The 12,870-nt window shown below is 47.1% G+C and overlaps 1 protein-coding gene across 1 annotated transcript in view; it reads right to left on the reverse strand.

The window, feature by feature from the left end:
• LOC138580127 (putative DBH-like monooxygenase protein 2) overlaps window positions 1-12,870 on the reverse strand; it is a 548,912-nt gene that overhangs the window by 78,770 nt on the left and 457,272 nt on the right. Inside the window, exon 13 of the mRNA XM_069650422.1 lies at window positions 2,753-2,899. Within this exon, the coding sequence (XP_069506523.1) occupies window positions 2,753-2,899 (147 nt within the window). The remainder of the gene's footprint in view (window positions 1-2,752; window positions 2,900-12,870) is intronic.

The raw sequence follows: 12,870 nt of genomic DNA on the forward strand, positions 1-12,870 counted from the left end.
TATCCGCACATCGGAAACCATGGCAAGAGAGCCGATGCACAGCACCACCACCTCAGAGGCACCCTCCCTACCCCACTGACCGCCAGAAGCCCAATGTCTCCTGAGCACTGCCTCCCACTGGCCTTGATGAAAAGAATACCCCTCCCTCATTGTACCTTTCACCTCCCTTTGCCCCCTCATAACCATCCAGAATAGTCCTGCATGAATCACCCTGACCCTCAAGCCCCAGGACCGCTTCCCTCCAGGCCTGGGATCCCTGCACTGGCTCTGTGTGATGGCAAGTCCTGTACCTTGATCCCAGCCCCATACACCAGGATGCCTGTGGCCTGGTCCCCCATGAGTCACACTGGTTCCGAGCACATCCACGGCCAGTCACCACTAGCACCCCTCACAGGCACTTGCCCATGGACACCCTTCCTTGAACTAGCCAGTCTCTGGACCACCCCATCCCTCGCACTGTACTCCCCTCCCTCTTTCACCCTGTACACTTGCCCCTGTTGTTGCCATCTAATGATGATCAGCCCCTTGTGTCTGCCCTCCTGCACTATACTCCCTCCCGTCCTGGTACCTACAACCCTCCCTCCCCAGCACCACATTGTGCTGTGCACTTGCACGATAACTAGCACAACAGGGCACTGTACAGCTGCATCTGCTAATTTCTCTGCCCATGCACACCACCATCTTGCTGTTGGTGCCTGCTAACACTTTTGCATATATGCCATACCATGTGTGAATGCTTGAACTGTATGCAGCATGCAAGGCATCACATGAGACGATGACTGAACAGCATGTAGCAAGGCCATAGGACAGAGCAGAGGTGACTAACTGCATGACCATCTCTTCCACACAGGCACATCATCAGACAGTGAACAAGGTGGCCATGGCACCTCAAGGACACCCCCATGGAGGAGGAGGCTGATGCCATGCCACACTGCTGCAGAGACACCAACAGCTGCAGCCACTGCCACCACTCCAACTGCTCCCACCGTGGCAACAAAAGCAGTCCCTGCCACCACTCCACCTGCTCCCACAGTGGCAATAACAGCAGCCCCTGCCACCACTTCAGTTGCTCCCACAGTGACAACAACAGCAGCCTCTGCAGCAACTCTGCAGCAACTCCAGATGCCCCAAAGGGTACAAGGATAACGCGCAGGAGTCCAGGGACAAAACCGATGGGACCTCTGAGCACACCCCTAACACCATCCAACAATTTGTGTGCGTACCTTACTATGGTTTGTGTACTCTGCAAGCCATCTTTTCTAAACGTAGAAATATGTAACATAATGCATCCCGCCAATGTTGCGGTAGGACGGGGCCCCCGGCAGTGCCCGGGCTCAGTCCCACTTTTTGGAGACTGCAGGCCCCGGCCCACTTTAAGCACTGCTTTTAGGTTTATCTCTACTTAAGAATATTACACGTCGTCATGTAATCATACCGTATCATGATTGCAATAAATCCATTGCATACAATTCAAAAACGCTCAGCCCAGTGCAGCAATAATTTCTGTTTCTGACTTTGCAGCACTTAAGACTATTTGTTATGCCATTTTTTCTGAGTCGAGCTTGCAACCCTTTCATTGCCTAAAGCTCTTAACTTGAGCCCAGCGCAGGAATACTAATGTCTTAGGGTTGCCTGGTGAATAGCACCTTTACCCGGGCCTATGCAGCAGGGCCCACACTATGCAATTCTATTACAATTACACTAAATAATTCAAGGGCATGCGCACTGTTTGAATTGTCACCAATCCATGTTTGCCATGTATGCGGATACCAAACTCACTGTACCCCAGAACCAGAAATGGGGGTCACATAAGTAATTAGTATGGGCTGGCTATGGGAGCTTTCTGGGATCCCTCAAACACTGTCTTTGGGGGCAATATTGCAGAGCAGGTGGTGGAAAAGTGCCCTCAGGTACCCTCACACCCCATAGTCTTGTTGCATAGATGCACTGTCATTCCAACACTCATGTACCCCCTTAATTGTGTTTTCAATGCTTCATCTCCTTCCCCCTTCTAGTGCCCTCTCCTGAACCGGCAAGTAGAAAGTGTGCCTCTGCCGGGTGGCAGGCTACACATCAGTTAACAAAAATAAATAAATAACCAGTCTGAGTAGAAACTGTATCATAGTAGGCCAGCCACATTGATATGTGTGCCCTCGTTATTGGTAAGTGGCAGCCAGTCAGGACATCCTTACAGATCATTCTCTCGGGAGGATAGCCCAGGGGCAACGTGCTCGCATTGGAAGCAAAACGACACAGAACACCACAGGTTCGATCCCCGGTCCCCCCTTAGAAACCTCTGGGCATTAAACGCGCTTAAATATCATATCATTCAAGTTGGATATGCAATTGGCAACAATGACGTGTACTGGGTGATAATGCACCTGAAAAAATCAGATCACAAATTTGCGGGACAACTACAGAGCGGGTCAAAATGTACATGTAACCTGTGCTCCTTGCTTTCCTCAAAATTATGCTGTTGAATAGCCATGCAACAATTTAGAAGATTGGAACGGAGAGGACCATCGCAAGTCACTATGATCCATTTCACATCTTCTCCACTTTCACAGAATCCTCATCCAATGGCTCACCAGTTCACCCAGCTGATCACTACATGCACCAGTGTTCCATCCCACATTCCCACATTCCCAAATACCATCACCACATTCCAATATAGCCACGCAGAATGGGACAGATGTGAGCATCTGTGTCCCCAGCGGTTGCTTCCACATTCTCAGCAAACATGTCCGCTGACCGTGATATCCACATCGAAGGGGTCGCCGGTCCGGAACTTGCGGCTGAAACTCATGCTTGTGTAGGTTCCATTTTCAGACAAAGACAGAAGCACATAGTTTTGTGTGTCATCGAGAACTGGACGTGTTTGCCCAACTCCATGGTAGTCCTAAAAACAAACCACAAATTGCAGGTTAGTTTACTGTATGGAGATGGTATAGTCCTGAGGTAGAAGGCTGAGAGGAACACGGGGTAGGGACAGTTAAAGAATCACACATCCTTGATTTCTACTTTCTGTCATGCAGCAATTGTGGAAAATAGTTGCCACAATGACGTGTCAGGAACCTGAATAACAATTCTAGGAACAAGGAATGTACGAGAGGATAGCTCAGGGGCAACGTGCTCTCCTTGGAAGCAAGATGACACGGAGCAACCCAGGTTCGATTCCCGGTTTGCGCTTAGAAACCTCTTGGTATTGAGTGCGTTATAAATAACCTATCATATCATACTGTGTCTTGACTGGGAAGATACATATGCAAAAGAAACGTCATGTATTAGCAAGCAATGTAATTGTTCCATGGGAGTGCAGCCACCACCGTGCAATTTTACCACTGTGGCATCTGCCATCCAAACTGCCTTCATCAAACCATGATGTGGCTCAGACACTCCTCTGCATCTGGAAATGTGGATGCGCTCCAGTGTTCTCCAGCTATTTAATGATATAAGTGGAATAAAAATATCCATCAAGTGCCCAGTGACTCAGAGAACAAGATGTGAAGAAAGCCCATGGGGGGTCTGGGCACAGCCTAGGAGTAGCAAACAGGTGAGCAGCCATCTGCCTCTATCTATAACTAAAGGAGTGGCCTAATGGACTTGCTTTGGGTTTTGTTCACATGGCACGAAAGCGATAAATATCTATTTATAAAGGCATGCTAAGAATTACTCAGCAGTCAAAAAATGTTCTAATATAAATAAGCACCCAGGGGGGCAGGGTGGAGTTAGGACTCCTCCCAGCCAAATAGCCTCATTAGGAGTCTGGAGGTAACCATGGCGCTATTAGCGCCATGGCTGCCTCCAAATCCTTACCGACTCCGCCCTGGTCAATGGAGCTATTACCGCCCCATTCCAAGGTTGGCGGGGGTGATAATTCCCCATTCACCATGGGCCCTTCCCCATTCCCATTTGAGCCCCCATAGGGCTCAATGGGAATGGGGAAGACGCTAATAACGGTACCGCAAAGTGCAGTACCGTTATTAGCTCCAAAGTCGCTTTGCGGGTCCCGTCCTTAACGCCTGGTAAAACCAGGCGTTAAGGGAGGACCCGCAAAGGGAACTCATAGTAGGGCGGTAAGGGATTACCGGCACCGGCGCCCTTATCGGTGCCAGTAATCCCTTACCGCCCACCTCGTATTGAGGCCCTTGGAGTGCAGGGTTTACCTTACACTATTGTGCACGTGCTGAGCCTCCTCAGAAGTGGGAGGCCACCTTGTACCTGGGGTGGGGGGGGCAGGTCATTGGGCTAAGATCTTGCTTCAATGGCCAAATGCCCTCTACCAGTCTCCTAGCTTTATATGTCAACACGATGGTTTCAGTCAAACCGTTGGGCATGGACCCTCTATTACACATGCCCCCCCTAATGACGGAGGTGCACCCTCTAACATGGCGAACCCAGTGGATACTCTTGTTAATTAACATCTCCCTGGTTTCGTGTAGGCCGAGCTTAGTTTTGGAACAGGCCAAATACTAGTTACCCTTGGTTTTATGTTCTGTTTTGTAAACAAATATAAATGCTGCCAGCGAATGTCACTTTGTAGACAGCATTTACACTGGATTCCCTATGAAATCTGCAAGCTGCTAGCAGCTGCTAATGGAAGGATTCCATAGGAATCCCTTTGTTTCAGGCAAGAATGAAAGTCACGAGAAATGCATGTAGTATCTACCAGCACTTTGCGCATGGTCTCTGTTTTGCGTTATAAACAAGAATGCAGTTTCATAAACATTCTTTCAAATACATATTCCTGATTCTTGATAGTACTGAATGGTGCTTTTAATCATTCAAGGTATATTTTTTGATTTTGAAACAGCCAACCCATGTTTCGACTTTGAGTCTTTTTCAAGGCTATTATCCGCTAATTGAGAGCCTTAATAGGTGGGCTTTGTATCCTCTTCTCTTGTTCAAAGAATTCGTTGTCAGTAATCCCGTACTGGGGAAGGAAAGTCGCGTTCAGGTGTAAAATGAAGCGCACAGTGAAGACGGAGAAGAAAAGCATGGCAGAACTGTTATTCCCGCTGCGTGCCCCTTTTCTGACTTCCACAGGGAGGAAAATACCACAAAGTGGTAAAGCAAGGCGCAAAAGCTTTGCGCCTTGCTTTTTTGCCATGGTTCACTGCACCAACTCTTATAGAATGGCCCTGAATGTCACCAGAAAGGGATTCTCGGCGGTTGCTCCAAGAGCACTACAGGAGCCTAAAAGGGTGGGATAATACCGAAACGTAAACAATACAGTGCCGAGCACAAATGGAACCAACAAAATAAGCCCATTACGGGGGTCGAGTCCGAAAAAGTAAAGTGGGGGTGCTCATCAACAAACACATGGGATGTGACATGGTCAGAAATTGCCATAGCAAGGTGAAATATGCACATTTAATTAAACTGGCTTTGCAGAACCACCCAAATTGCTCACGACGAATGTCAGTTGCCTTTTATAAAATCAACACACACACACAAAACCAAGAGGGGATATTTTCTTCTAATAGTGTTTTTGAAAACGTTAAAAAGTGTGCATGTTTTAAACTCCAAGAACCAATATCATTTTTCATCAGGTTATGTAGGGCAGGGGTGAAGTATCCCCGACTGGGGTTCGATCCTTGTTGTCGGCTTTATTTCATAAATTCAAAAGAGGACACTCAATGTTTCTCATTTTAGCTGCAGGGGACTGAGTCCACCCTCTGAAAAAAGTGGACAAGTGGCCACCCGCGTGTACCCTCGACTTGAGCCCTGAGCCCATGGAAATAAACAGTCACTTTACCATTAAACAAGCAAAATCCCAATGATATATTTTTTCTGTGGCTAACTCATAAGATTCTGGCACCATTTATACTCAAGGAAGGCACGCCATCTTAGCTCAACAAGTAGCATATAAAATGTCACTGGTGACCGGGACCCACTATTTAAGGAAGGTAGGGCAGAACCTGTTTCATATCTGTAGAAAGGTGAAGCCAGAATCATTCCTTAACAATCAGCATAAAAACACTATGGTCCCAGGCAGGATAGCTCAGCAGAAACGTGCTCGTTTTGGAAACAAGAAGACAGGAAGCAACACAGGATCGATTCCCGGGTCTGCGCTTAGAAACGTCTGGGTAATAATTATAAATACACAACTAAGACATATTTCTGCAACAGCTCCTCGATGCCCAGAGCTGTGCGAGAGCTTTAAAAATATGCAAATGTTTAAAAAAAAAACGTTGCAGGTGCAGAGTCATTTTGCACCCTGAAAATGTGCTGAAGAGGGAAACCGTACTCTATTAACTCAGATCACAAACTCGCACCACAAGCTTAAAGTTGCAGTTTGAGGGACAGCTCTTCCAAACCTTCCAATACTTTACAGTTGTGTCAATTCTGGTGACCTGTACCGCAGTGTGGAATTGGCAATTGTGTCAGGCACAGATTAAGTGTTGACAAGGCACACATATAAATGTCTCTCCTATACATGCATTGCTTCATGGGGGCATGCCATTTTCTGATGGGCTCTTCCACGATTTGCTACAGGGAAAGCATTATGTATACTTGTATTGTTGGGAATCTTGTAAAATATTGCAAAATGTCATATATTTCGGTTAAAAAAAAAGTGTTCTATGTTTTTCTAACCCAATTGTGAAATGCACCGTATTGATCGTTTAGTTTAAAAAAGTTTCTGGGGAGTGAAAGCCACTCTGAACCTTACTGAGTGGATTCAGGCTGGCTCACTTTGCCAACTTGCACACACTCATTTTGGGGTGAAGGGGCAACATTTCTGCCCCATCACTTTAGCAAAGTACCGGCTGCCAGTGTGCAGTTATACTTTTCATTGACCAGTGGTGCGTCCCGTGAGAGATGTATGTATTTGAACGCAAACCAGCTCGCTGTGCTTTTGAGGGTGACAACTATCTTCGATGGTCTGATCGTACGTGTATGTGTGTGTATATATGTGTGTGTCTGTGTGTGTGCGTTTGTTTTCTGTTTTGGGCCTGTGTGTGTGTAACTGTGTATGTATATCTGTTAGATGTGTGTGTGTGCGTGTGTGTTTATGTGTTATGTGTGTGTGTGTTTGCGTGTGTGTGCTTGTGTGTTGCTGTTTATGCCCGGGTGTGTGAAAACGTGTTTGTGTGTATATATGCATATCTGTGAGTGTGTGTGTATGTGCATATATTTTTGTCGGTGTGTGTTGTGCGTGGGTGTTCTGTTTTTGGGCCTGTGTGCGTGTTACTGTGTATGTATATCTCTTAGGTGTGCGTGTGTGTGTGTTTGCATGTGGGTGTGCGTGATGTCACCAGTGAAGCACAGCGAGATGGGTTCTGTAGATACTGAACATTAACATGTACGTGTCAAGATCTTTCTGCATGCAAGTTGTGTCTGTAATGTCACTATCGCCGCGATGATCGTTTCTTGATAGACATCTGTCATTACTCATTTGCCAAGTTTGTAGCTGACTTCTGGACGCTTTCTAGTTGTCTAGGCTTTGACTATTTGTCACTTACCATTTGTCAATATCTCAAACTCCACATACCTTGAAATTGACTCTCTTACTGGACGCTGGCTCTCTGTGCCACGCTTGCCACCCCTATCACGTGCTCTGTAATCTATCGACATTCTCTGCCCCAGGGCAGTTCCTGGCGCGTGTGGTCGGCAGCAAAGTACTCACATGAGCAGTTTCCACTCTGCTGTAACACAAACGGTGGTTGTCAGTACATAATCATTGCTTGCACAAGATGCAATGTACTTACTGAAAAATAGGCGGTGGGGTTACTGGACGGGTCCACCCCACCAATCACGATGTCTGCTCCGTCCATGCCACCCCTGGGGCTCAATCCAAAACCGACCCATCCATTGGTATTCCCTTGAACCTTGAAGGTGATGGACCCGGTGTCCTCGTTGAACTCCCAGTCTAGAACCACTGCTCCATGAGGGCACAGATCCTCGGAGAAAGTCAACCTCCCAGCTGCCAGTGGCAGGAAGGAAAGAAGCAATAGGACTTTGCGGTTCATTTCACCTGATTCGTCTCCCATCAGTTTAGCACCAGACAGTAGAGAGCACCTGCTGGCGGCTACAGCACTGCTCGTATGACATCAGTCTGCGGGGTAAACCTTCATTTTTACCCATTAGCCAAATTTCCGCCGGAAGTAGGGAAACCAGCCAACACCTTGGAGATGAAGCAACACTAATGTATGCGATTGGATGTGTTACCACTTTAGCCCACACAAGCCCGATTCTCTAACACAAGGGACTAGTCTTCAAATCAAGGAAGTGGGGCTCATTGAATGGTTGGCACGTGTCACTGCATGCACTTATGTGTCTTATGTACGAAGCGACGTGCAGACGTCATCCCTGCTCTTCAATTTCTGGAGGCATTTTTTGCAGAAAAGGCCACATGCAAAGGCCCAGGTTTTGCTGCCATTTTGCAGGCTTTATCCTTTTCGTGTGGGGTCCTTGGGCTCAGGTATAAAAAACTCTTTGCCACAGCAAGTATAGTTACCTAAACATGTCCCTTGGAAGAAACCAGTTCAAGCCCCCCACCACGAACCCCCAGTTATTTTACAGGAGTTGGCGCATGCTGGAAGGAAGCTGTAGAACGATGAACACACGTCATTTCCACACGTGCATCAATACACAGAGAAAACATTGATCACAGATAAAAAAAGAACATGCAAAGTGAAAAGAAACACAGCATAGTAGGATAACAAACTAGCTCTACTTGCCATTAGGTGTTACAGGGTGATCTTTCACCGGGGAAATCTGCCAATGTTTACCTCCACCCAAGAGGCACTGGTAAGAATTCTGCTTAGTCCCAGATATGTTTTATAGTTCTATGTCTGTACCGGAGGGGAGCTCTCGCGCCCCCTTCAATACAAGGACACGCATTTTGTGAACGAGGACTTTGGCAGGAGGTGAGAACCTTTGCATTTCTTATAGCCATCCTCTCATAACTGTAAAGGTCAGTACTGGCCCTCTAGTGCATTACATAATGGACAGTAGTGGCATGGCAGGCTATGGTCCACTATCCATTTCCACCATAAAAATAGGGGTGGGTTTGCAGAAAGAAATGTAAAGTGAAATTACATAAATACCACCTGGGGTATTCCAGAAATATCACTACTGTAATAATTGGTGTATTGGTGATGCTGTAATTGCATGGAAATTCAGGAATACCACCGAACCACTGTGAGACCCATTGTAACTTTGACCTGTTTGGAAATATTCGAGTTTCTTCAAAGTTGTGTTATGTTGCGTTAACTTTATTTATAAAGAGCACGTACGCCGGAGCATCTTGGTGCTATAAGGACTACAACAGGATTTTGAGGCCAATATCATGATATTTAGAACAAATTGGTCTTTAGAGCGCGTCGAAAGGCCAGATGATTACTTGTGGCAGGGAGGGTGGACGGGATGGAATTCCATAATTTGGCGGCTGCCACTGAGAAGGATCGGCCACCGACTCGCTCAAAATGTTAGCGAGGCACCGGAAGGAGGCAAGCGTCCTTAGAGCGAAGCACACGGCACGGTGGGTAGGGGTGGAATTATTCCTGCAGATATTCTGCTCCCAGGCCATACAAGGCCCGGTGAACCATGGAGAGTGACTTATACTGTATCCGTTGCAGGACAGGTAGCCAGTGAAGTGAGTGGAGAACCAGTGAAATATAAGACCCTTGTGGAGTTCCTGTGCAGACCCAGGCGGCAAGGTTCTGAAGTAGCTGTAGTCGGTGAAATAGATCGAGGGGCTGAGAAAGAAATAGAGTTTCAATAGTCTAGCCGGCTGAGGACCAAGGAAGCTGTCAACACGGGACGAACATGAGCCTGGAGGAATGGTAAGACATTACGCAGGATTCTTTGTTGAAAGAACCCAGCCTTACAAATACCACCTACCTGGGCATAGATGGATAGAGAGGAGAAGAATTTGAATCCCAAATTCCTTACCTCAAGCACAAGTGTAGGGCAGGAACCAAGCTCAGGGGGCCAGAAGGCCAAAGACTAGGCTGAGACAGAGGATGATGAAGTCGAATGAGGACCGTAGGGGGGAGGAGGGGACAACACCAGGACCTCCATCTTATACCCGTTGCGTTTCAGCCAGTTGTTGCCCATCCACCAACCCACCGCCGCCAAGCAGCTCTCAAACTGAGACGGCGGCTGGGCAGAGTCCAGCCGGACGATGATTTGAGTGTCATCAGGATAGGAGTAACACCTGAATCTGTGGGAGATGATGAGTAAAACAAGAGGCTGAATGTAGATGTTAAACAATGCCGGGGTCAAGGTGGAGCCCTGGGGGACCCCACAGAGTAAAGAGGTAGAAGCAGAAGAAAAAGAATTGAGTGTTACGGTCTGGCTTTGGGCCGTCAGAAAGGAATCAATCCAGGAGAGGACCTGTCCCGAGAGACCGGCCAGGGCGAGGCGATCCAACTGCACAAGATGGTCTACTATGTCGAATGGCTCTGAAAGATCTAACAAAATCAGGGCACTCACTCCCCCTGGTCAGCCAACAGGGACAGGTCAGCAAAGTAACGTTCTCATTCTGGTAGACCCATAGGATTCACTTTGAGGAGTTTGATTGATAGCACATCCGCTTATCTTCAGTCGCCCTAATGATTCTCATCCATCTATAAACACGTCATACCAAGGGGTCCTTGCACACATGTTGTGGAAAGCACAGGCAACCAAGAGCTACCCATGTTTTGTTTGCTTTCACTGAACACATGCAGTGAGCCTGAGGTGATCCCTGACATGCTCACATGCCCACAGTGGAGGTCTGCCACAGTGGACGGCATGGCACACATGCGGTCTGCCATTACTTAGTTGAATTCAACGCGCTGTGTTGGCTTGTGCTATGTGTATGTACAATGGACACAATCAGGTGGAATTATGGCAGGATGAAAAGATGGTAAAGCTGATCTCCAACTTGACAGGAACCCTCGAATCAAAGCTTCACACTTGAGTTTCTGTGCGGTGTTACAAAACCGTGCGGGATCGCCTCCATGGCTCCTTGATAAGAATGGTGTGGTTGCAGAGAAAGGTGCAGAAAGCATTATTCACCGCTCAGCCATTCATGGAAACATGGGCAGAAACTGCTTTTGGCACTGCAGCTTCCAGTCTATTCTTAAGCCCTCCTCTCGGCCTCCTCTCTGCCCTATGTCATCTCCAACACCCCCCCCCCACTCTCACATGCAGGCCTGTCTGCGGTTGCTGCACTCCTTCACATCTGCACTGTAGTGCTGCAATAGACACAGCCAATGGATGTAGTTCCTTTTCTGTTTTCTATAGTGGTGACCATCTTGTTTTTCTTTTTTCGACAGGAGGTTGGGCACAAGCAAGACGCGTGCAGCCCATCTCCCATCCAAAGAAGGGGAAACTATTTGGACTCCAGATGAAGCCCAGGGGTGCCAATATTTACCACCCCCGAGGCTCATACTAGGCTCAGGCTGGTGGGCCATATATAGCCTTGTACCCCCCCTGATGTAGGGGGATTGCTATACTTATTTTCTTTTCTTCTAGGTGTGTGACCATCACAATGAGGGGGGTAGTTTCACTTTTAAAGGAGAATATTATTTTCAAAATTGCAGAAGACACGCATGAGCCTCATCACAAGTTAGGCAGTTTTTCTGGTGGAGTCGTGGAGATACTGTAAAACCTCCTTACCCTTTCCACCACTTGTAGGGCCTGATTTAAACACATTTTTTTCAATGGGACTTTCCAGTGGTAAAACATGTTTGTAAATCAGGCCCATAATCTCGATATCGAGTGGTGGGTTGACAGTGTTGATCCCCATTCATGCAGACAGGACTCCATTGGGTATTTGGAGGATTTTTTGTAGCTGCTATTTCAGATAGTGGTACATCCTGCATTGTTTGGCAATAAAGGGAAGGAGAAACCTCAAGCCACGTATTTTTCCTCCACTTTGTCTTTACCATGGGAAGAGGGCAGCGCAGTAAAATGGCGACTTTACGTGCTCTGGGAGACAGTAGTCAGTCCCAGAATAAGGAGTTTAAAGTGGGAAGTCTAAAAGACAACCCTGTGTCACTGCACTAAAGGTGACACACAGTACAAAGATGATGCCAATGGAGTAGGTGAGGTTTCATAGTCCATGAGCAAAAAAAAAATGTAAAACAGACAGCAAAACACATGTAAGAGTGGGAAAAAAAGGCTCACACTCTTACCAGGTGAAAAAAATAAATCATAGAAATCCAGTAAAGCTGCAGAGGGACTCAGTAGGTAAGGGAAATCAGCCATTCTGGAGAATTCTCCCCAAAAACAAGCCTAGCCAGAAGACAATCAGAGGGTGTACCACTTCTTGCTTTTACACTTGGACAATAAGCGCAAGGACGTTCTTGTCAATAGTGCATTTTGAACCATTTCACAGCAACCCGCTCTTGCAAGTCACCCAGAGCCTCAATACCCCCAACCATTTTCACCACGGGCACCCCACCATCCACTGCGAGTGACTCAGGCCATCAACAGCTTTAAATGTCTGGCACCCTCTCCTGCCCTCCAGCATCTTACACCTCCAATGCCTTGTTCCAACGCCTTCATGTTTACATAGTGCCACCCTCCAGCAACGTAAGTCTCCAGCATTCACCATCAACCTCAAACAAACTAGCAACTTAAGTCTCCAGTACCCTTCTTCAACAATGCAACAGTGTGAGCCTCAATTACCTTCCTCAAACATATTATATCTTCATTCAATGCATTTCAATTCTCTTACAACACATTACGTCTCAAACACTCTCTCCCAACATCTGTAAGGCACTAGTGCAACATCTTAAGTTTCCAGTACTAGCCTCCATAACATTGAGCCTCAAGCACACACCTCAAACCCTTCTTAAATCTTATCACCCCAACGCTGCGAGTCTGTTACCCGCTTCTAACATCTTACATTTCTTACACCCCCTTCAATGT

This window comes from Ambystoma mexicanum, chromosome 3p (genome assembly GCF_040938575.1).
Source record: "Ambystoma mexicanum isolate Mex_15411 chromosome 3p, UKY_AmexF1_1, whole genome shotgun sequence".
NCBI classification, from domain to species: domain Eukaryota; kingdom Metazoa; phylum Chordata; class Amphibia; order Caudata; family Ambystomatidae; genus Ambystoma; species Ambystoma mexicanum.